The sequence below is a fragment of the Pseudoliparis swirei genome, chromosome 20 (assembly GCF_029220125.1).
Source record: "Pseudoliparis swirei isolate HS2019 ecotype Mariana Trench chromosome 20, NWPU_hadal_v1, whole genome shotgun sequence".
NCBI classification, from domain to species: Eukaryota; Metazoa; Chordata; class Actinopteri; order Perciformes; family Liparidae; genus Pseudoliparis; species Pseudoliparis swirei.
In genome coordinates, this window is record NC_079407.1 from 23,198,887 (window position 1) to 23,224,536 (window position 25,650).

The following is a 25,650-nucleotide window of genomic DNA, read 5'->3' on the forward strand; positions in this document are numbered from 1 at the left end:
TCAAGTAAACTGCAGGTTGCTCAATGACACAATGTTTGCTCATTAACACGTTACTCAGTCACATACTCTGGAACAAAGGGTTTTGCCATCCTAAATGCCAACTGTTGTTTTTTTATTATTATTTACGGGTTTGTCCGATCACCCCAACTTACAATGGATAGAATAAATGTATCCACTGAGGGTTCAAGATGAGTCATCAAAAATATGTTTGTGCTTTACAGGAATGAGTTTTCAACAGATATAACATGCAACAACAGATACATGAACAATTAAATATGAGACAGTGGAGGAAACTCGGAAAATATATTAAACATACATTTTTCGACCAAGAAACTTGATTTTCCTAAAGTTCTGCTACACAACGTGACCGGCGGTGAAATATAATGAAACGATACACGACAGACTGAATCACAGCAGATGGAATTGTTGCTAATTTGGGTATGAAAATAAAAACTCACCTTTAAATAGACTACTTTTTAAACCCATAATGTTTTTAGAGAATTTCTATATTTTAAAACATTTAGCGGAGGTCTCAAAGATCACATGAAGGGTCACCGGCTGCCTCCAAACATCCCAACAGAACTTGACCCGCTCACATTGTCCCAGTTCAGACGTTGAAAACATTCAGTCATAATCATTTAGTCATTACATGCATTTATTTGAGAGGAACACATTTCATACACATCTTTGTGATTACCAGCACTTTTTCAATTAAGTTAACAAATTATTATTAAAAATTTCTAAAAATGAAAGCATAACAAACAGCGTGGGGGGGGGGGGGGGGGACTATCCGTTGGGTGACGAGCAGCAGGAGGGGTTGAATGCTGCTCCTTTTAATTAAGAAAAGAAATAAACACACAACCAACACAAAGCAGCTCTGCTCACGAACATGCATGAAGTTCATGTAAAGATGCTTAAGTTCTTGATTTGGAAAATTCAAGACGTCAGCTGCTGCAGGGTGGGTCCTGTACTTCTGTTTCCTGTGTGGGAAAACAACACGCCCCCCCCCCCCCCCCCCAGGTGGCCACAGCGGCACCCAGCAGGCTGGAGTTAAAAGGACTTTGATGAGAACAAATATCTTTGCTGCACCCTTGTGTTTGCTTTTATTCCTGCACCCAGAGTCGACCATCCAATCATATTCACCTTTTCCTTCCAACATAGATTACACTGCCCCCCCCCACCCTCGCCCCCCCCCCCCAAAAACAAAATATTTGCTCTACTTTGAATCTGAAATATACATCACTATGGGGTTAATCTTTAAAAAGCAACGCCCCAAAATGAAAAAAAAAAAGATAAAATGATGATGGGGGTGAAGAAGAAGAAAATGGGGGGGGGGGGGGGGTCAGAACAAAAAGTCTCTTAAAGCTATAAAATAAATAGAAAATAACAAAGTTTTCTCAAAGCAGTCCAAACAAAAAATAGGACCAAATGTGAAGTGGTGAGTTGTCAAGGCAACGGCGCCGGGAGGAGGAAGAGACGGCGACACACACACAGAGCTGCTTATCTTGAAAGAGTTTTTACACGACAGTGACCGGTGGAACGGAGCAGTGATTGTGTCGGAAAGTCAGAGAATCATGGGGAAAAAAGAAGATGGAAGTAACTCAACCGGAAAGCGGACATGTTCCGTCTTTTCCAGCCGAAAGCTAAACTAACGACCGTCGCTTTAAAAAAAAAAAAAAAGGGCGAGTGGAGACGGTTACGGCGGGGGGGCGCCGATTCCTGAGGGGCCAAAGTGAGCGGAGGATGAGAACACATACAAAGAGGGAGGTCACTTTGGAAGAGGTCCCTTAAGAGCTTCGCCCCCCCCCCCCCCACACACACCTTCGGGAGCGGGGACACAAGACAAACAGCATTGACATTTAAAACAGACACGTTAACATCTTCCTCAGATATAAAAGCATTCGATATGTGACCTACTTCCACCTCCGGGTGTTTAAAGCCAGCAGGTGGGCTCGGCGGGGTCCGTCACCGATATTCTGTCAACCGCGCTATTCTTATTATCACCGTTATGTCTTTGTGGATGTATTTTATGAAAAAAAAATGAAGAAAATAAACTTAAATTGCTGGATATTTCCCCAACTACAGTGGCCATCTACACGAGAGCAGCGAGCGGGATGCTCTGTCTTTGGTTAGTGTTTCCTCCCCCGGCGCTCTTCCTTCTCACAGGCGGCTGCTTGTGTGAAAAGATTGCAGATTTAACTAAATGTAGTGATACAACATGGTGATGTTCTTTCTCTTCCTCCCCTTCCTCAGAATGTGCACGTGTGTGTGTGTGTGTGTCAGTGGTCAATGTGATGTGGATGCAGAGGGTTCCTCGTTTGTCCCGGCGACGCTCCAGGAGTTGATTTTGTCCCGTTTTCTTTCCATGATTGGTTTGTATTGTCAGAGAGAGCTCTTCGACGGTCGCACCGGGTCTTCTGTCCGTTAAGGAAAAGGTTGTGTTGGCGGTAACGTCAAAGAAACAACAAAAACATTGCAGGGCAACCGGTCGCGCGGTCGAGCCAGACAAACGGAGTCCTCCTGGTGAAGTCAGAGAGATGAATCGTTACTTGACGTGGCACGAGAACATTCGTCAAACTCACCGAATTATCAATAAAATCTTCATTAAAACACTTTTTGTGCCCCACATTGTCAATAAAACGCAGAAAATACATGAACAGCCTGAAGCGCCGTGGAGCTCGTCCACACGGCTGCAGCAGCATCACTTTGAGTCCCTTCAGTGTTTAATGCATTTTGACAACGTTCAAAAAAAGGTCAAGAGAATCTCTGTAGTCGGCAGAAAAACTGACTGATAGAAGAAAAACAGGTTGTTACCAAGAAAACCGGTTTCTCTCCCCGTTGGACCCATATTTATTTATTTTAGTTTGTTTGTTACATCGGCGAGGACAATGTCACCCGAGAGAAAAAATGGCCAGAGCTTTTACTTTGAAAATGGTCCGTATGAATTCTACTTCCTGGTTAGGGGGTCACGATCAAACACGGAGGCCATGACACCCAAATACACACCAAAGAGGTTTTCTTTCAAGGAAGAACAACGGTTCAATTAAAGGAGAAGAAGAGATGACTCGTTGAAATGAGGTTTTATTTGATGACATTTTGTGTTCAGACCTACATGTTCAGCATGAAGTCAATAAGAAGAGTATTGAACGTATAGATAAATATTAGAGATGCACCGATCAGGTTTTTGATGCCGATCACTGAAATCAGTATCTGCCGATCACCGATAATACCGATCACCGTGTCGATTGAAGCATTCTATTTATTGTGTAGCATTATTGCCTAGGACTATGAGGAAATACATATATAAAGCAACTCAAACATTAAAGAAATTACCGATTTCTTTAAACATTTAGGACTTTTACTTTGAAAAATGTCCTAATTGATACATTAAAATTGATTGATTGCTATTGTAGGGGATTTCAGATATGTATGGAACACATCTGCATCATTCATTTCCTGGAACTCTTGGGGAGATCTATATACAGGACTTTTTTTAACATACAAAAGTCTGACTTATTTTTATAAACTCTTCCTTGGTACAGTAAAAATGTTTTAATGTTAGCATAATTTAAGCTAAATCTCAGAAACGATCTATAAAGATACAAAATCAGTTCATTGTTTACTTTTATATGTTCGTGTATGATTTGTCGACATCTTATTTTGAAAAACGGATGTTGTTTCACGTGGTTCTTTCCACTAACTTTGCAAAACCCGATGTTGTCACTTAAATCCTTCCGCTAACTTTATCAAAACCCTCTTAGCTCCCGATGGAATGCGTTTACCGTCAACATCAGTCTCTAGGGGCAGACATGTGAGAGTCGGCTGAGTCGACCCAGAGATTCAACTCGGGGGACGGGGACGCCGCTCGGTGGTGAGGATCCCCTCGTGGACCTCTCACTCTGCGGCCCTCGCCGGGCGCATCGTCTCCGTTGCGATGCGCTGCGATTGAAACGTCTGATAGTTCTCGCAGATGTTACGTCATCTGATCGGCCGTTTTGAGAACGCCGATCAAAACCGATAATGGGAATATCGGCGCCGATCAGATCGGTGCATCCCTAATAAATATTTACCTCACGCCCTCATGGTGCCACTCTACCCGTCTCCAAACTGGCTTCTAGCAGCAGCTCCTCCAGGTCTTGTCCACAGGTGACACTCACTGCATGACACACACGACACACGTTATCAAAACAGGGTTTTTAGACCGTAAACCGACTGCACACGTGACTTTATTTATCTAAAAAAACAACCTAAACCAGCAGAGATCAGTGATGACGGCGCCTCACCGTGCTCCATCACACAGCTGCCTGGCTTGGAGCTTTCGGCATCGATGAGATGGAGGGAGAACTCCGGCTTCAGGCCGTTGGGTAGCGCCGAGCCAATCTCCTCCTCCTCCTCTTCCTCCTCCTCTTCCTCCGGAGCGTCGGCAAAACACTCGTCCTCGTCCGCAGAGCTCTCCTCGGGTGAATCCTCATCGTCGGGGGACTCGGACTCCGTCGGGGCGAGTTCGGGACCCTTCGAGGTTTCCTCTGGCTCCGGTTCATCAGCCTGGACCGAGGGAACGGGCTCGACCGGCCGCTCCTCTTCCTCGGTCTGCTGCTCTGGACACGGGTCGTCTCGGGTTGGCCGTTTTTCAATTTCCGACAAGTCCGCCGCCGCTTCCTGCTCCTCCCGTAGAAGCGGATCCTCTTTTTCTTCCTCGGTTTGCTTCTCCGCTGCTGCGGACGCCGGCTCACCCTGGAGGTTTCCAAGAGTAGGCGGCGACAGCTGCCGCTGCGTTTGGACCGCGGGGGTCCAAGTCGTCGGGGTTAGACTCGGTTCACGCCTTCCGTCTGTGCTCACCCGTCTCTCATCTTCTATGTGACCATCATCCTCATCTTCCTTCTTTTCCTCGACACAGGAGGGCTCAAACCGCTGGGTTTGAATGCTCTCCATGATCTGCTCGGTGAGCTGAAGAGCCGCCGCCCGCAACGAGGAGGAATCTGAAGGCGTGGCCGGTGCTGGTCGACACGTATCCGTCGCTTCGAGATCTAAAGCGCTCGCGCTCGCATCCTCCGTGGGCCGCTCTGTCAGCGGTGGCGCTCGTGGAGCACCCGGTGCCGACTCCGAGTGTGCGACAGGCCTCCGCTCTGCGAGCGTCGGGTCGGTTGACGGAGCGGGTGAGCTCGCCTTCACGCCTCCTTCTCGTGTCGGTTGTGCTTGTGCAGCTGTTCGAGACGAGGGCGGCGGCGTGTCCCCTCCTCCGGGCTTCTTTGAGGCCGGTTCGCCGAGACTGGGAGCTCCAGGGAGACCCCTCTGGTTTTGTAGCTGCTGCTGCTGCTGCTCAAGGGGGCTCTCCACCCGAGTCACCATGAAGATCTTGTGGCCCCGCCCCGGACTGGAGACGGAGATGCAGCGACCGGGAGACGGAGGGGTGCCCGGGGGCGCCGTGGATTGGGTCACGGTGACGCCGGAGACGGCGCTCGGCCCGCCGGCGGGCGAGACGGGTCGCGGGGAGGAGGTGCACGAGGCGCCGAGCGGAGGCTGTGCGACCGCCGTCGGGGGTTGAAGATTGGTCCGGTTGAACCGAGCGGAAGAGTCGGACGAGGAGGACGACGACGACTTTGTGACCACCTCCGCCTCCTCGTCCTCGGTGTCCGAGTCCGACTCCAGGATCATTTGAGGGATGCTCGTCTCGGTGCTCTCTCGCGATCGGCTGCTCGACTGTTCTTCCTTCTTCGTCGCTTCGCCTTTTTCTTCCCCGTCTGTCACCACTATTTCCACTTTCTCCCCCGTTGACGGTCCCTCCTCCTCTTCTTCTCTGGTCCCATCCTCCGTGGCGATTTCAGCCATGGATGCCGACTGCCTCATCTTCTGCTCCGTTTCCTCCTTTTCTTTCGCCAGGATGAAGTTCCTCTTGCAGCCGTTCTGGATCTCAGCCAGCAGGGCGCGCTGGGTCTCAATGAAGCTCTTCACCTTAAAAAAAAAAACATGAACAAATACACGTCTCAAACATGGAACAGAAAACCACGAGAATATCAGAATAAATTAAAGGAAATCAAAGCAACCCTTCAGGCTGTCAGTAATATATTCATCTAAAAAGCTACAGCGGGAGCGCTTGTTGCATCGTCACTCCATCTCTTTCCCCTGCTAGATATTTAATAAAAAGGCATAACATTTCACGAAAAATCACAAAAGGCTTTAAAGCTCGTATTATTCTGTCAACAAATCCATCGAGAACCTCAAAGCTGACTTTGTCCATCTCTCAATAGTCAGACTTCTGTAGCCCGTCTGTAGCCCTCAGCACAAATATATTTATTCCTACTGAAGACGTACGTGTTAAAAAAAACGTTCATATATACATAGTTTCATTACAATTTTCTTTAAAAAAGAATGAATAGAAAATGATAAATGTTGCTTTAAACAGTTGGGCACTGTAGTTATAAGCAACGGTGAGTTCATTGTGCATTTTATGAGGATTCATTTCAACTATTATTTTGGCGGTATTGAGTATTTGCAGCTGGATGGTGTGTTGGGGATTTACTTCGCTGACACTGATGTGCACTGGGCTGAATTAATGAATCCATACATTAAGACTTTGTGTCCCGTCTATATCTGTATGTTACTAAATTCTCGCTGTGAAAACAAATGTCTCTATAGGGTCCATGTTCAGTAGAATTAAGTGCAGCAATGGAGGATTTGGGCTAAATATAGGAATAATATTAGGGTTTGACTAAACAGAAACGCATGCATGATCCCTCCCTCTACTTCCTCTCCTGGAAACCCTTCCCCAAGCCGTGTCCGCATGCTCACCGTTTCCTTTTTGGGCTCCCGGTCGAGGTCGAGTCGCAGCAGAGAGGTGTTGACTTTCAGGGCGAGCGACAGGGCCATCAGTCCGCCCGTCTTGATCTCGTTCTCTCGCAGGTCGAGACGCAGCAGTCGGGGGCTCTCGGCAATAAATTCAGCCACGGCCACAGCTCCTGTAGCGCGGATTGAACAGACGAAACGAGTAAGTCAAAAAAAAAAAAAGGAAAGGAAAACGAGACGGTCGAACATCGTCCGCGAGGAGCTGCGCCGATTCTCACCTTCGCAGGACAGCTTGATGGAGGCGAGGCCGAGTCGGAGCACGGAGCGGTTGGAAATCAGTCCGTCCTTCAGCTTGTGGACCCCTTCGTTACTCAGAGAGTTATGGCCGAGATTCAGAGTCTCTAGACTCTGGGTGCATGGCTGGGGGGGGGGGGGGGGGGGCGGGGAAGAGAGGAGAGGAGAGACGTGTATTTAGCAATGGTAGAAGCAGTGGAGTCACTTATATGATACAAATACTGTGATTAACTGGTGCTACCATCGTGTGTAAAATGTGTTCATGAAATCTGTGTATTATGTCATTTTTGCCAACGCGGACTCTCAGTCGACGTATGAATGGAACCGGGTCCACGTCTGCAGAACATGTAAAGTACGACTGACGCTTTACACTTCTTTCAATGATCCTTTTGGTTGCTTTAACGTCTCGGTGAGTGCGAGAGTGGTTTGAGTTATATAAGCTGCTTTTTTATTACTGTGCAAGAAATCTCTATTCCTGTATTAATTTTGCCACTGTACCGGCCTCATCTCTTTATGTCATCTCTTAGTGTTTGTTGCACTATCGAGTTAATATGCACTGAATATTTGCACTAGTTTAGCAACCCCAGAAATATATATTTATATCTCCGCATTATTTATAACCTGTATATCATGTATTTATTATGATACTTTCTGCTGCACTTCTGGTTAGATGCCAAACTGCATTTCGTTGCTCTGTACTTGTACACAGTGGTGTAGTGGTCCCTGGAGAAGTGGGTATACTCTTAATTTTGCAATTTTTTAAAGCAGCCCATACAGCAGGGCTCTTCAATTAGTTTGGAGCTGGGGCCGGTTCTTGAAATTGAGGCAAAGTCAGGGGCCGGAGGATATGAGTAATCACGGTCAGGGTTTTTCCTGGGTCAAAATGTGTCTTCGATGCTTTAGAGAGTTGTGTTTGTTTGGGGTTTATTAAAATCTTTCAGGGCGCTTTGAATATGACCCTGAACATTATTAGAGCAGCAAACAACTATTTGCTCTGTCAAAGATACAGTGGAGTAATGTCAAGCCAACTAGAGAACAAAGACACTCTCCTTCAAGCTCGTCCTTGCTTTGTTTACTCGGGCCGTGTCGGCCGTGTGCTCTCAGTGCATCGGGAGCGCGCCCCACTGGTCGGCTCTCACACGGTGGTTTCGGCCGATAATGTAAAAGTAAGTAAAGCTAAATGAATGGATATAGTCAGGGTTCTTACACATTTTGACCAATGGATTTCCAGGACTTTTCCATGACTGTAAACCAAATTTCCATGACCAAACTGAAATCTCGGTATAAACATGAACAATTTAGAAAATTGTGCGATATTGAGAGCGTACGCCGGCTTATATTTTGAGCGTCTTTCTTTAAAAAAAACATTAATTATTTCAAACTCGGCGTAAATAAACATTTCCATGACTTTTCCAAAACTTTTATGATTTAAGTTTTTTCCATGACTTTTCCAGGCCTGGAAATGACAATTTTAAAATTCCATGACTTTTCCAGGTTTTCCATGACCGTACGAACCCTGTATCGTGCTTTTCACAGACACAAGTCACCTACGCTGCCGGGCGTCACGCTCCCCCCTCAGGTAAACACCGTCGGCTCTGTTAGACCTCTCGCCATAGTGTGCACTGTTAGCTACGACATGTGGAGAGCCACCGAGAGCCAATCAAAATGCTCATTATAGCTCTCCCTGATCCGATCAACAGTTATAAGTTACTTCATTCCACTTCCTGAAGATTACTTTTAGAAACATTTTACTGCCTCCACAGATGGTGATGAATGTAATAACAGCTGAATGTTACAAAACTGTTTTTTTGTATATAATTACTCACAGCGATGTTAGGTTATGCAAAGACGTCTCTTGTTTGTGAACGATATTGGGATTAAAAAGAAATATGTAGCCAATTTCTGACTTAACAGCTGGTCAAACGTGAGCAACATCCAAGCTTCACAAAAGATAATCTCATCTCATAAAACGGTCTCAATAAACAGGAATAATGTGAACTAGAAACAGTGCAAATTAGTCATTCAACAATCTTATTTATGGTATGTTTGGAACATTTTCAGTGGTTAAAAAGCCAAGACTGTGTCCAGTCAACTCGGACGTGATGATTTCTATCAATGAAAATGAGTCATTCATATTTCTTGTCTTGCATCAGATTCTAAGGAGGTTAAAAGGCTGCATCAGCAAATTATATATGTTCAAATCTTGTTTTAACCAGATTATCCTCAGTGACAATCTCTTTGTTTGACTGGGTAAACTATCGGTAAAATAAACCACACGTATCCCGGGTGTGGACAAGACTGAGCTGCACCACAACCTGTGGAGGTCCGGCTGACGAGCTCCATTTAATCACCTCTCAATAGAGTAAAGAGGTGGACGTGTAATTACCGCAGCCTAAACTGCTGGAGACTCACAAACATCCAGCGTGATCCTCTTGAAACCTCTGATAAGTGTGTGCGAATGGATTTATTGACCCACGGTCTGTGTGTGTGTGTGTGTACCAGTGCAGCAGCGAGGTAGCCCATGCCATTGTGTGTGAGCTGGTTGTTCCACAGCACCAAAGTGACGAGGCCTTTCCTCTGCTCTTTAAGTCCTTCGCACACGTAGGCCAGACCTGCGACGACAAACAGAGTTAGTACATCTGGAACAACTCAACTTTAATATAGCACTATTTTTATTTGAGGCTTACTGTACATTGTAAAAATAAGGAAAACTGAATTTAGATGACCTAAGAAACACAATCGATAAGCCTCAGCTTTACTATATAAGAGCATAATGATGACATCATCATCCTATGTTTTTGCATCTGGAAGTGTTCAGTGTAGAATAAGTTTAGTACTATGTGTGCATCTACTTATCAACTGCTATTTTTAGCTCATTAGTCAGTCTGTTATGCAGACCTATCAACAGATATTTGAGTGTTTGGCAACACAATACTGTAAAATCCAAATACACAGACAAGGATGGCAAATATAATGCTTTTTTTGCTTCCCAGCCTCAACAGTAATCATATTCTGAAGTGAAATGAAACCAAGTTATGCAACACATGACTGCGGTTGGGTTTAAAACAACCATCATATTGAACGTAATGACCAGATAAGCAAACTCATGATGCCGTCTCTCTTTGAACACAACACCTCTGTTAGATAAACAGAGGCCAATGCTAAAAATATGAGGGGAAGACGCTTTACTGTTTTCTTCTAAACAGCAAAAACTTTATGTAAAAACACATGGTCATATGGAGACGTATTAGTATTGAATGTATCGTTGCAAAACACATGAAGTGCTTTTACTCTATTCTATTACTTGAATTAATTTGCATCACTTTTCTAGTAATTATCTTATTTCCCCACAAGGATCAATAACCTCATCTTATCGGAGTTTGTGGTACTCAATAAACAAATCCATTCAGTGTGTGTTCGTGCAGTGTGTGTTAGTGCAGTGTGTGTTAGTGCAGTGTGTGTTAGTGCAGTGTGTGTTCGTGCAGTGTGTGTTCGTGCAGGGTGTGTTCGTGCAGTGTGTGTTCGTGCAGTGTGTGTTCGTGCAGTGTGTGTTCGTGCAGTGTGTGTTCGTGCAGTGTGTGTTCGTGCAGTGTGTGTTCGTGCAGTGTGTGTTAGTGCAGTGTGTGTTAGTGCAGTGTGTGTTAGTGCAGTGTGTGTTAGTGCAGTGTGTGTTCGAGCAGTGTGTGTTAGTGCAGTGTGTGTTAGTGCAGTGTGTGTTCGAGCAGTGTGTGTTAGTGCAGTGTGTGTTCGAGCAGTGTGTGTTAGTGCAGTGTGTGTTCGTGCAGTGTGTGTTAGTGCAGTGCAGTGTGTGTTAGTGCAGTGTGTGTTCGTGCAGTGTGTGTTAGTGCAGTGTGTGTTCGTGCAGTGTGTGTTCGTGCAGTGTGTGTTAGTGCAGTGTGTGTTGGTGCAGTGTGTGTTAGTGCAGTGTGTGTTCGTGCAGTGTGTGTTAGTGCAGTGTGTGTTAGTTTAGTGTGTGTTGGTGCAGTGTGTTAGTGCAGTGTGTGTTGGTGCAGTGTGTGTTAGTGCAGTGTGTGTTGGTGCAGTGTGTGTTAGTGCAGTGTGTGTTGGTGCAGTGTGTGTTAGTGCAGTGTGTGTTAGTGCAGTGTGTGTTAGTTTAGTGTGTGTTGGTGCAGTGTGTGTTGGTGCAGTGTGTGTTAGTGCAGTGTGTGTTGGTGCAGTGTGTGTTAGTGCAGTGTGTGTTCGTGCAGTGTGTGTTCGTGCAGTGTGTGTTCGTGCAGTGTGTGTTCGTGCAGTGTGTGTTAGTGCAGTGTGTGTTAGTGCAGTGTGTGCTGCGTACCGGAGTCTAGGATGTGGTTGTTGCGCAGGTCCAGGATCTGAATGTTGTAGTTGAACTTAAGCAAGTTGCCGAGTTGGGCCGAGTCCTGAAGGCCGTTGAGCTTGTTGTCTGCCAGGTACAATTCCCGCAGGTTCATATTCATCTTCAGAGCCGTTGCTGTCCAGAAAAAATAAATCATGAGGAAACGTGAGGGTTAGAAAAAGAGACAACCAAAATATCAGAAATAGAGGACCGGATTTTTTAATTTGGGATTCTCCGACACAGCGCTTTCCCCATCTTACCCAGTAACATGAGCGGTCTGCCAGACAGACCAGCGTTCTCTAGGTGGAGGACGGCCAGGCTGCCGCTGATCCGGAGAGCTCGCGCTACAAAGGGAGCCGAGTGGTCCAGCAGAGGAGTGTTGCGTGCGTCGAGGTACTGCAGAGAGCTCGTCTGAAACGGCAACGGAGATACGATTACATTTAGCGTGTACGTCTAAAAGGGGCACACACGCCCACATCAGATATCAGGAGAGTATCAGGAATAATGTCATCGTTAACTTGATGAAAAAAATATTGTGTTATGCAAGTAAGCAAGCAAGTAGGCGACCTGCGGCATCTTTTACAGACACACACTTTCCTTTGATCTTTATTCCTTATCCTCTAACCTCTGGTGAGCTGCTGTTGTAAACCGATGAGCAGCAGACGAGTGGTTCATCAGAGTTCATTCATAAAACACGATCCTCAAAAGGAAATGTGAATGACAAAGATGACGTGTACACACATTGTCACAAATATAAAAAAGGCACTTTAATATTGTTTTACATCTGCTTAATTCAAGGCCACACACACACACACACACACACACACACACACACACACACACACACACACACACACACACACACACACACACACACACACACACACACACACACACACACACACACACACACACACACACACACACACACACACACACACACACACACACTTGTCAAAGCATTGGTGTTATAAGATCTATTGGGTTTCTGATGACATTAGCTACGACACAAACAATCTACAAGCTGGTGTCTCTCGACGGCTCTTCATTAAATCACGAGCCGCCCGATGCTCGACGACAAAGCAACGCCTTTTATAAACACCGTGCAGATGAGAAATAAGTTACACGCGGCTGTAATGATATGATTAAATGTTTTGGAAACTCAATTATTGTATCATTAGTGCCCGTGATTGAGAATTTATTGAATTTCCCTTTAGACGGGAAATTAACAAAACAAATATTTAAAAGATAAGCTGCAGCTGTTCATATCCATATGTCTTCTCACATATGAGGCGATATAATAATGTGTTAGCCTGGAGGCCCATTTGTATTCTTCCCAGTCAGTGATAACTGACGTCAACGAGCAGCGTAAAGGGCAAGACTCTAGAACAGCAAGGGAGGAAAGGTCGAGCCCTGATGGCGGAGTGCTGACGGAGCAGAGACGACACAAGCTTGTCCACAGATTAAAAACAAAACAAAAAAACAACAACCAGAAAAAAGATGGATCTTTTACAAGTACAGAAGTAAAGTATTTGGAGTGATATATTTTGCACCCTGTTTGGTCTTAAGGCTGAGGAGCTATCGGCTGGAGAAAACAACCACAGCAGTGTGTCGTCCATCACCCTTTTTTTATTTTTTACAAATAATACTATTTCTTTTGTCCGTTCTCGCTGCCGAAAGACAATCTTTCTCTTCACACTGCGATCATCCTGTCAGAATGTAGCTTGTATTCTCCTTAATAATACAGTATCATTTATAAACTGATGCAGCACTGTTGAACTGTCTTCTATTTAATATCAGATTGACACACAAATTCCCGAAATCTCTTTTACACGTTTTTTGTGCGTTTTGTGAATCCATGAAATCCTCTCTCGTTCTGTCCATGTTCCCACTGAAGGTGGGGCCGACCTCTCACCTTCCTCATCATGTGCGCTGCGGCCTGCCATCCCCGTGAGCCGATGTGCTTGTTGAAGGAGATGTTGAGATGTGTGGCCGACTCGTAGTACTCGATCATGTCAAAGAGAGCCGTTGCACCCTGCGCACAGGAGAGAACAATAACAACAATTATGGCATCTCAGAATGTTAAATCCACCAGTTTAAAACAAACAAACATCTCAGCTGGTCACGGTGTCAAAACCCTGAGAGAGATGTTACATGATATCGGCTGGAGCAGCTGTAGTTGCCACGGCAACAGCCCCACAGAATAGGTGAGGCCTGCCGAAGGTGTTCAAAGGGGCCTCAGCCGGGGTAAAGACAAACCTGCCCGGGTTACCGGCTGCAGTTGCAAATAAAAAGTCAGTAAAAGTAGTGAACAAGAGAAAATGAGCAGTGTGTTAGCGCCCATATCTTCTAAAATACCGAAATTATATTTTAGAGTGGGAGTTGAATACAACTTTAGATTAATCTGCCGATTCTTTTCTTCATTAATCATTTTGTCTTTTATAATATCAAAAAATATAATTCAAAATGTGGTTATTTTTTTGTTTTTGTCAGATCAACATTCCAAAAAGGTATTTTTGAGAAGCCGAGGACAGAAGAAGTTTCTTTGCTCAAAACATGACGTAAACAATTAATTGATCCTCAGTATATTTGCCGATTCATTTTCTGTTGATCGACTGATCAATCCTCCCCGTTTTAGATTAATGTCCTTATACAGTAATATGTAGATTATTTTCACAATTATGAGATGAACAAGTTTGTTCTCTAAAAAGAATACAAACAGTTAAAACCTAACAATCACCTTTCCAACTATATAGATAGAGAGACAGTTATACAAGTAAAAACAAGACATTTTCATTTGTGTTGCAGCGATGATGAAAGAGGGGACTTCTTTGCGGGCTGAACCACTGAACCCGTGGGGTAAAACATGTTTGGTAAAAGAGCAGATGAAGGACTAAAATGAAAAGTCAGGTGATGCAGCCAAAGTGCACTCATGTGATCAGAGGTTTGTAATCTCATCCTGGTTTTGGTCGTGCATCGAACAATAGAACAGTGTTTAGTGTTAAGACGCGATCAAAGAAAGGTGGACGGACGTATTTTTTTACATTTTCTGCAGTTTAACATCAACTTATTTGCATGTTTTAAGAACTAAATTAGCAACTGGGTCCTATCATGTGTGTATTACGTGACCCCTGTGTCTTAAACTCCACCAGAACCAACATCCAGTGGAGACTTTGCTCAACTGTGCGGCCGATTGCAGGACGTGACAAGCAGATCACAAGAGCGTTTGAGTTTACCCTCCACCGAGAAATAACAAGACGTCTCATGTTTACCCTTTCCCGTGTGTGTGTGTGTGTGTGTGTGTGCGTATACTCACATTATAGAGTATATTCAAGTGTGTTTATCTACAGGGTGGGGGAAGGTGAGTCACATCCAGCCCAATAAAAGCCATCCTGTGTTTCACCTCTCCCCCATGCTTCTAAAAACACCTCTCCCAAACTGTTTCGTCTCCTTTAATCTTCCCATATCATTCCTTACTGGCGCTCCGCCACACCGACTGCTGCTGCTGCACATCTCACTCCCATCCTCGACTCCTTTCCCAGCCCACATACCTTCGTTCTAACCTCGACTTCCTTTTCTCCCGTCAACACTTTTCATTTCATCTGAGCCCCCAAGGCGACACTCGTCTCGAGACGGACCTCTCTGGTGACTCAGCCACCGACTCATTCGACTACTTCATTCATGTTCCCGGGGCGGCGCTCCATGTTTACGTACGCACTCTGCATCCGTTTGGATTACGTGACGCTCCGGCGCGTGCGTCTGACCTGCGTCTGTGTTTTCTTAAACATAGATCTGTTGAAAACGTACATGTACAATATTGTCGATATGAACATGAATTCTTGACCCGTTGTATTTTCTTCTGTGTATAAATAAAAACTATACTATGGAACCAAATCAGAGTTGCCAGTCGGGTGATACTTTTCTCTTGATTGATTGTGAAGTAAAACGACATAATAAAATGTTCCAGCATGCAACTGAAATCTGTTCCACTTTAGAAAGACATCTCTGACATCACATAAGTGTCAATGCCATCTTATGGAGCTGGACCTAGTCCATACAAGTCATATCAGGGTTTTTCCTGCATAGAGAAAATGTGGGCGCGCGCCTACGCCGTTTTCCTGAACGCCTATGACAAATCCCAAGCGCCTAAGGCAAAAAAAAGTCTGTGATGGAAAAAAAAAAAAAAAAAAAAAAACTGTGTTCATCACGTGCATGTCAGCGAATATGTTCTCAATAGTATGTTTCAAGTAGGCTACAGCCGAACCCTCGTTCTGTTTCGATCAATAGTAATCGACTTGATAAGCGTGTCTTCTCGTCTGCTCAATACGCAACTGTGGCAACACAGACCGTGAGCATTTTTTTTTGGGAGCACCGAAGACCCATTTCGACCCAGGAAAAACCCTGCATATACACAGAGCACCAGTCAATCTCAAGGAAAACACATGTAGACTGGTTATTAAAGTGATATGCATCTCCACACTTAACAGAGAGTCTGAAGGTGAAGCCACAGCTGCCCAAATGACCCTAAGTCCACATGTGTCTCTAAAGGCCGGACGACAACCGAGTGGGGCCTAAATCAACTCGGTGGTTAAAGTAACAACATGATTTTGCCAGGGGGGGGGGGGGGATCAAGGAATGAGCAGAAATTAAATAGAGCCTTCCAACCCTGAAGAAGTTTATCTTATACAAATGTGGCTGAAAGCCGAGCGTGCGTCTGTGTGATATACAGCATCTCTGGAGCTCCGTGAGAAAGGAAGTGGTCGGGGTGCCTCTGCTCCACCGTCTCTATCGGTGCGTGTCTCCAGCCCAAACGTCCCTAACGGTGTTTACACAAGTGGACATCTGGAGTAATCAGAAAGCTCACGGCAAACACTCCGCATCCTGTCAGCACAGCGGGAGTGAAAAAAAAAGAGGATCAGAGTGTGACCGAAGGCAGAATGCAACGGCGGAAGAGAAAGAGTGACGGGCATGAATTATGGACGCAAGAGGGAAGTACGCTAGCTACACTGAGAGAAATGAAGGAATGGAAGGAGATAGAGGCATATTTAAAAATACAAAAAGAGGCATGGTCTTCTTACATCTTCATCCAGGTTGGTTTGCTCCAGGTCTATCACTTTAAACTGGACCCTCTTCAAAATCTCCTCCAGAGACTCGCATGCTTTGTAGTCCAGCTTCTCACCTAAAGACACACATTGAAATAATGAGAACAAATGAATCTCCCAATATGAAGAAGTGTTGGTATGCGTCGAGTCCCACTCGTTGGATTCATGGCATGCGGATGTTTTGGTGCTTACCTTTCAGATCTAAGCATTCATTTCGCCGAGTCAGGTCTTTCATTTCCTAGGGACAGAAAATAAACAGCGTCAGAAAGAGTTGATTTGGTGATTTTGATTTTGAAAACTTTGCTCTTCTCAGGTTGAAATGTACATCACACAGGAGGCAACTCAATACACTGGTATTGTATCACCCAAGATACACCTTGTTGCGAAGAAAAGCATCTGGAGGACACGTTTGCTCAAATCCCCTCGTGTATTCCGACTGTATGTGCGTCATTGAGCCTTTGAGTTCTGGTACCAACGGGAAGTTCTGAATGTGAATACTGAGCGAGTCCCAAAGACGGCAACTTTGATAGGAAGAGTATTAGATAAAGAAGGGCTTTGACAATTCTGGTGTCAATTTCTCAAATGCATTGTTAAAGTGTGGATTAAAGTTTGTGTAATATTTTTGTTTTGTCTTGTTTTCTCCTTGTTTTCATCTTATGATGTAAAAAAAAACCCCATCATCCTTGTGTGGTGTTTCTACAAGGTTATACATTTGTGTATTTTCTTTTTGTAAAATAATACTTTCAGTATAACAAACTGTAAATGCTGGCTATTTCACTACAAATATCCTGTAAAAAATGTTGTTAATAAAAAAAAAGAAAATAAAAAAAAGATTTGTGGATACTCACAACGAGCCGAGCCATGACTTACTGTGACCATTCAACTGTCATCTGTCCACAGAACAGCATCAATAATATTCAGTAAATAAAAAGATTGGGCTTACTGTATGTCTTAAGTATAAACAGGCATTTAAGAGTGACATTGCTCTGAACTACAGAGTCAATTAGAAGCTACATAAGTGTGAGTGAAAGTTTATAAAAGAGTCCAAGTTTATAAAATACATGCCTTCTAGTAATAGAAAGGAAACACGTGCAGCTCAGGACCATTAAAGCAGGACACAGTGGAAACATGGCCTGAATACCCCTCGGCCATGTTATACACCACTTCATTCTTTAAACCTAAACATCCGTCCGTCTGCGTGTTCAACGTGATCATGTCATGTATCCAGTGACGTCGTCTGAATGGAAAAACAGTCAAAAAAGGTGGAACGATTTGTAATCTCTTGCCTGGTACAGCATCCAACAACCCACACAAACATACAGAGCGCTGCCCTCGAAACTATAGAGCAGCAAACGCCCCTCTCTGGTTGGCCGCCCAGCCCATTCAGCCCGAACTCGATAACCCCCGTCCTCGTTCCAAACCGCCATCTCTGGATCCGGACGTACTGATGATCATCGAGTTGTACGGAGGGGTCAGCGCGTCCTGCGGGACTCAACGGCTCTCAAGAGCACGATGACGCAAAATGACAAATGGCGCATCTGAAAGCTGCCGTCATAATACAGACGGCGAGAAGGACCGCGACGGTAGATAACAAGAGTGGAATAATTATAAAGGCAATTCATCTGTGAAACCAACCGAATCATTCATTTTAGGTAGCACTATATGAACGATCCTAAAAAGGACATTTTCAGCAGGATTTTCTCAGTACAATTCCATAATATATTTTAATTAAAGACTCTTGATGGTCTTCGATAACCAGATGGTGTTTACTGTGTAAATAAACGCAACTGGAGACATCTTTTGAGCAATTTGACAGCAAGGCAATCTGCACATGCAATATGATGGGGCAGCTGGGAGTGACGTACCAGTGTAAATACCTCCCTGACAGAGCAGCTTTAACCCAAAATAGTGCATGACTCATAACGTGCCTCTGCACGTGGGGTGGTGGATCTGTGTGTGTGTGTGTGTGTGTGTGTGGACATCATCAAGCTACTGATTCTCCTCTCGATTCCTGTGCATCTGCATTATTTATTTTCCCTGTTTTAATTAGTGTGTTTTATCTGGCCGCGTGTTTCTATAAATATAAAATGTGTTGGTCATATAGACGGACAGGTGGAGATACATGAGAAAACCTTCATGTGACCTCATAGCCAAGTCCAAATCTGTAATGTTCTGAAATGCATGGCCACAGAAAAAGCATCCCTAAAAGAAGACCCGATGACCAGGATAAACATGCAACACCGTAAATTAGATAAGCTGTCCAGTAATTCCCCCCCAAAAAAGAATCTTTTGGAACATTCAGAAGGTGTGAACTGAACTTGTAACTTGAACTTTCGTGTAAATAGTTCGTTTAGAAGATTAATGACGTGTTCAAGTCTGCTCATTGGATATAAAGATTATACATTATATACAAGCGGCCGAAATGAGTTTCCTCCGTAGGGTGGCCGGGCTCAGCCTTAGAGATAGGGTAAGGAGCTCGGACATCAGGAGGGAGCTTGGAGTCGAGCCGCTACTCCTTCGCATCGAAAGGAGTCAGCTGAGGTGGTTCGGGCATCTGATTCGGATGCCTCCTGGACGCCTCCCGTTAGAGGTTTTCCAGGAACGTCCTACTGGGAGGAGACCCCGGGGAAGACCCAGGACACGCTGGAGAGATTACATTACAAGAGATCCCCCAGAATGAGCTGGAAAGTGTTGCGGGCGAGAGGGGAGTCTGGGTCGACCTGCTGGGTCTGCTGCCCCCGCGACCGGACCCCGGAATAAGCGGATGAGAATGGATGGATGGATGGATAGAACCTCTCATCTAACTGTCAGAAAACAAATGATCTTATCTCAAAAAATGTACCTCATGCAACACATTGAACCGACTGCTTTATCAGTCTCTCCAGATATTTGGTCTAGAAGAGTTCAAAGGGTCCAGCCACTGAATTGAGAGGCAGTCTGCATGACCTTTAAATTGCATCTTTTATTAGAATGACACTTCTGTGCTTAACTTGCATATCAGAAGTCAGTGGAGCTGCTGCACGTGGATATTGCCAAGTCTTACAGTGCTGATGTGCATGTGGCATATGTACCAACATATTGAATCCTTCATTATTATTTTTTTCAACATATACTTACGGTAAACTCCCACGAGAATAAAACTACCGTGTGCGAGATATAGTGAAATAAGAGAGCAGGTTTCATCATAAAGGAACGACTTGTTCCTGAGGGAATTGCTGCAGCAGAAATGTGACACAAGGCGTACAAGTAGTTTGGAGTTACTGCAGAGCAAGCATTCGACATGCAGCTTCTAAATAGTGACTCTTATGTATATAAACAGACACACAAACAACTTGCCAGAAATGTACATATGTAGGTCCCCTGGCGAGCTGCAATGTGTACGGTGCAGTTGGACTTAATAAAGAAAGCATTTAGAGTGAAAGAGGAAGGAAAAAAAATGTAAACGATGGATCTCGTCTATTAAACCTTCCCTCTCACCGGTCAGCCATTTGGTCTGACTGGCTTGTTTGTGTGGCTGGTTACTGCAAGAATGACTAAGCAGAAATGAGAGGGGGCGGTAGTGGACCAAAAGATGACAGTGGCAGCGAAGGATGGAGAGAAACCGGACATCAGCAAAAGAGCAATCACCAAAAAATGGCAGAATATGATGGATGGCGGGAAGGAGGGAAGGAGGGCCACTTCTCTGATGTCATGCACATACATTCAATTTGACCTCTGCATTTAATCCACCTTAACATTTAGGAGTAGTGGGCTGCTGTAAAGCACATGGGTTTAGTGTCTCGGTCAAGACACTTTACATGAGGGCAGTAGGAGCCGGGGATCAGACCGCCAAACACTCTGCCCCCCGAGCTACAGCTGCCCCTGGGTCCGTTAAGTCCCAGTGGAAATATACCCAGACTGTGGGACTAAATGAAGCTCGCAGCAGCAGCAGCTTAGCACCGCGATGTGCATTTCCACAAGTCGCTGAGATGTTAACCCAACGGCTTTCTCTCAGCTGACCGAGCGCGTGTGGGGATTTCTTTGCCGCCTCTTGAATCCCAAATGCGTTTCCATCTGGGGCTCACTTTACCGTCGGCATCGCTCACGAATGGAAACACACCTGCAGGTACAAATATGCAAAGCGTCAGTGAAGAGGCCCAGTTTGGGGTTTTACGAGCGTGTGCTGCAGGGCACTGTGCGACAGAACAAACGGGAGGACGTGCTCGTGCGGCCCTGCTGCAAACGATAATACCGACAACTCCTTGGTCTTACGATTGAGGAATCGTTTGGGGTCTGGATGTTTCCACACAGATCCAAGCAGAGACGGGCACACATACAGTTGGTTTGCGTACACCAGTGGTTCTTAAACTTTTGCTGTCGCGACCCACTTCGGAGGAAGAAAAATGTTCGTGACGCACCGCCCCAACAAAATTGTAACTAAATGGTCCACGCTGATTTTTATTAAATTAACAACTTTGTGTGACTTCTCCATCTGTGCCTTTTCAACTAATAGAATAAAGAAAATTGCATTCATTTTTAATTAAACCAGATATCTCCATCAGACAACAAATAAAAAGTGCAATCACTTTGTTAGAACAATGCAAATTAAGTTGTGCAAAAAAAGCAAAGAGCTTATTGTGGCTGCAATTAACATGTTTGGCATTGAATATCTTTTCAAGATTAAAAAAACCATACAAAACAAGTTCAAATATGTCAGTTTTACACCAACTATCTTTTCAAAACAATAACGTGCAAAACTAAATTAGTGCAGATATGTGTGAGCCATCAAGTTGTTTCAGTATTAGTTCAAATTAACTCAGATTCTCAAAGGAATCAATATTCCACTGATCAGGTCTCCTGACCCACATCTCAGCTTCAGTGAAACCTGGCAGCTGAGGAAGCTGCTGCTGCCTTGAAGATAAACATTTAATTCATTCAGCTTTCCAAATATGTCACTGAGATCACATTCATTATTCATCGGCAAACTTAATAACTCCAATTGAATTTGACTCCAAAAAGTATATTAAAGATAAAAATAACTGATAAACTGAGTCCACCTCCTCTGTGTATCGATAATATCTGTACAATTTCAATTGTATTGTCCTGCGTGACATATGTCATGCATATGCCGGATGTTTAATGTCACAACATGTTTCCAGCAGCAGGGAGACTGCCACACAACAGATGCCCGCCTCTCAGGGCCGGGTTGGAGCACCCGAGAGCTTCGGAACAGGAAGGACCTCCTCTTGGAGCTGGAGGGCAGGATTAGGTGTGCGGACCCCTGCCGCCTTCATAGATTGCAGTGAGATCCAAAACAACCGTCCTCCTGGGCATCGCTTCGGTAAAGCATGTAGACGAGTTGCATTCTCCGTCTGCGGGCGGTTCATGTCTGAGGGAGAACTCGGATAGCTCCCATCTCCCCGCGTAGCCAAATGGAGCATTCCTCTGGGCTTGCATGCTCACCTCAGCCCTTTCCAGCTCGCACGTTAGGAGACGCAGAGAAGAGGTCAAGGCTGCTGTGGCCGATTCAGGCCCGTAGACCACTTGGCGGTCTGAACAGCTCTTCGTCTGGTCCTAAGAGGAGCGGTGGTCATTGCCTACGCGTACGGGGCAAACGGTCATGTTGTGCCATTTAGAGTAAAGTGCCACTTGACCAGGAGTCGCATCATGGGCTACCCTGAGAGATGCGCCTTTGGAAGAGACATTTGCCGTGGCCTTATCGGTGTCATCGAGCACATTTTCGAGATACGACAGTGTCATACGTGAATTTGTCGATATGAAGAATATACCTGCACTAGCATGAGACCGAAGACAGTCACTGCATCAGGTGGTCATTCAGGATTATGTGCTCTTTACTTTTTGCTGCTGTACTCCGGTAAATTTCCCCACTGCGGGACCAATAAAGGATTATTTTATTTCACATCTGTAACTTTGTCGTCAGTCAAAAGGCAGCAGGAGGAATGCTGCTCGTCTCCATGTACAAAGAAACAAGCATCTTGCACCCATTGCTTAATTTACTGTGGTATACCTACTATGAAATATCCTCTAGTATAAGGTCACACGCATCTGTAAAACTGGGTCATAAGTGGACAGTAATGAATGTCTGCTTGAGAAGGAGTTTAAAAATAAAAGTTCATTTTTATTCCCTCTCTATTTTGCTCTCTTGTGTCATATTCAGTGTAATAAACCCCCAGATATGACATATTTAAACATAAAAAATTGCAATACAGATCAAGCACATGCACTAATTCACATACAAAATTTCAAAAAAAGTATACGGTCGGCAGAAATAACTTATATAAAAAACAAACAACCCTGAGGTTTCCCCCACTGGATTTGAAGAACTGCTTATGCAGAGGGATTACGAGACCCATGACTGTGCTGGCTAAACCACAAGAGAGGGAGAGAAGAAAAAAAGAGACATGAAACTCATCTGCCTGGAGGGAGTAACAACCACCCTGGCTGAAAAAGGAAGAAGTCTCTACTGGATACTGTCGTAGTACTTGTCCAGTCATGCCGTTGTGCATCATGCGGTGCTCTCAAATCACATTAACAGGCTTTTGAAGTGTTTTTATTACCAGAAGAAAAGGCGTAAGATGTAATTCTAGAAACTCAATTTTGTTCAATCTAACAAAGAGGAACATCACAATTAAGACAACTTTTGGGTGGATTTTTAAGGAAGTCCTAACTGTTCCCAGACAGTTTCTCTAGCTCCAGTCTGCACAGTTTTGCAGATTATTTTCATGATAAATGGTTACTCTATAAAATGTCGTTACATTTTCTAAAAGCCTAAGTTTGTGACTTCTGATCGCCAGTCGAAAACCCAGACAACCCATATGAGGCGAGCAAAAAACAGAAGAAATATCAACATTGTAATTTCTTCAATAAAAATATTGCGTATGTCTGTTTTGGGAATTTAGAGAGGGATCCGTCCTTGTGCCTCTAGCAGCAGTCTGCTGGGGTGTCAGCAGGGGGACCTGCAGGTTTAACACACACTTTTGAGCTCTCGTTGACGTTTTTGAAGAAGAGAGACAGACTGCGGTGGAGGTGAATAGGCCAAATCAAATTGAGTGAAAAGGGAGGGGAAAAAGCAGGAGCTCAGCTTTTCCACTCAGCCAAGAGATTTAGGAAAAGATTATGACGTTCAACGAGAGGTGGCACAAAACATCATTTTCCTTTCAAGCTCTTCTCATTCACAACCTTTTCTCTGACATCATTTAGCATTTCCTCAAGGAAAAATGTCCTCTCCCATCAGCAAACAAATCGAGTTACAAAGCAATCGAAACTATGCGAGAGAGAAAAAGGGGAAACAAAATGCAGCCAGAGCCATACTCCTTTGGCAGTTCATCAGCTACACCTAGCTAAAGCTAAAAGAAAACAGATCTGCAATAATTCCTACCTGCGGAAGGTTATACGGTCCAGTTTGTGTTGAAACGGTTTTACAGTGTGTGTGTGTGTGTCTGTTTTGAACCTCACCTGCATCTGTTTGAGCACTTTGGGTATGGGTTTACAGTTGAGTTTCTGACAGGCTTGTTTGTAGGAAGAGAGGATCTCCTCCACCGTGACATTCTGAGCTGCAAAACACAGAAAAGTAAGCAGGTTAGGATTGCTTTAACTGCTTTGTTTCCTTGAGGAAACGACTTCGGCTCACACAAAACAATCGAATGTCTCGATGATCAGGCTCTTTTGCCTGCATCTTTTAATATCGTCAGATATCTGCTGATGATATTTGTTTATTCCATTTGTATATTTTTACGTTTCTGTGTGAGAATCTGCACAGCGCTTACTAAAATGCATTAAATACTTTAAAAGCTAGCAATCCAATTTAACTACACTCCCGTTCAAAAGTTTGGGGTCATCCAGACAATTTCTTGTGTTCCATGAAAACTCACTTTTATTTATCAAATGAATTGAAAATTGAATAGAACATATAGTCAAGACATTGACAAGGTTAGAAATAATGATTAAAATTTGAAGTATTAATTTTGTTCTTCAAACTTCAAGCTCAAAGGAAGGCCAGTTGTATAGCTTATATCACCAGCATAACTGTTTTCAGCTGTGCTAACATAATTGCACAAGGGTTTTCTAATCATCCATTAGTCTTCTAAGGCGATTAGCAAACACAATGTACCATTAGAACACTGGAGTGATAGTTGATGGAAATGGGCCTCTATACACCTCTGGAGATATTTCATTAGAAACCAGACGTTTCCACCTAGAATAGTCATTTACCACATTAATAATGTATAGTGTGTATTTTTGATTAATGTTATCTTTATTGAAAAAACAGTGCTTTTCTTTGAAAAATAAAGACATTTCTAAGTGACCCCAAACTTTTGAACGGTAGTGTATGTGTGACAGTTTTCTTCTGATGGATTCCCATAATACTTTGTTCGGTTGTCAGGGAGGTTGGGATAGGATTCAGACAGCTTTTCTTTATCTCTAGCAACACTCCAAACCACAGTTGCAATATGACCCTGAGATATTGTTCATTTCATTAGCTGAACTGATGCTTATTTGTTTTGTATGCTTTCTACTTCACTCGCAGGTAACTCGTTTGTTTGAGAAGCCGACGTGCCAACACTGCAACACACTGCAATGGATATGGGTTGGGCTTCAGCTGGATTTGCCATGATGCCAATCCTGCATATTAGCCAGTGATGCCCCTCCGTGACTCTTACGTAATGAAGTCTACTGGAACAGACTTGGAAAATATGCTTTTCTAATGTGACCCGTCCCTCTAGGAAAGCACACTCTTGACGAATAGGATCATCATTTGTAACTCCTGTTAGGTCTCCCCTACTCAAGTCAACAAAAAGGAGGTATTGTTCTTTGTGGTGTGTGTGTGTGTGTGTGTGTGTGTGTGTGTAGGCCGCTGCTGCCTTCCCAGACTGTTGCTGGGGCTAACTCCAGTCAGATGACTGGACAACATTGAAACCCACTGTTCAGGCTGAGAAACTCTGCTGAGAGATGAAATGAGGCACTCGGTAAACGACGGACACTAAATAATGGCAGAATTAAAGAGAAGAGGAAAAAAAAGGAAAAAGTAGAACATGTCAAAAAGATCAGGACAAAAAAATCAGACTAACACAAACAGGTTGATAAGCATTCTACCCACTTATTTTAGACTGTGTACACAGACAGATAAAGCAATAAATGCTGATAGTTCCTATG

General features: G+C 44.2%; 1 protein-coding gene across 2 annotated transcripts in view; it reads right to left on the minus strand.

The window, feature by feature from the left end:
- Positions 1-90: 90 nt before the first annotated feature.
- The window catches only part of ppp1r37 (protein phosphatase 1, regulatory subunit 37), a 49,080-nt gene continuing 23,520 nt past the window's right edge, over positions 91-25,650 (minus strand). Inside the window, exons 2-13 of one of the 2 annotated variants that reach the window (XM_056440406.1) lie at positions 23,953-24,050; positions 16,690-16,735; positions 16,474-16,574; positions 13,311-13,430; positions 11,656-11,806; positions 11,375-11,530; positions 9,577-9,689; positions 7,062-7,203; positions 6,790-6,956; positions 4,284-5,946; positions 4,071-4,156; positions 91-2,520 (exon numbers count right to left, since the gene is read on the minus strand). In XM_056440406.1, the coding sequence (XP_056296381.1) occupies positions 4,080-4,156; positions 4,284-5,946; positions 6,790-6,956; positions 7,062-7,203; positions 9,577-9,689; positions 11,375-11,530; positions 11,656-11,806; positions 13,311-13,430; positions 16,474-16,574; positions 16,690-16,735; positions 23,953-24,050 (2,834 nt within the window). In that variant the 3' untranslated portion in view covers positions 91-2,520; positions 4,071-4,079. Of the gene's footprint in view, positions 2,521-4,070; positions 4,157-4,283; positions 5,953-6,789; positions 6,957-7,061; positions 7,204-9,576; positions 9,690-11,374; positions 11,531-11,655; positions 11,807-13,310; positions 13,431-16,473; positions 16,575-16,689; positions 16,736-23,952; positions 24,051-25,650 lie in introns of both variants that reach the window. The other variant, XM_056440405.1, reaches the window with a different exon arrangement.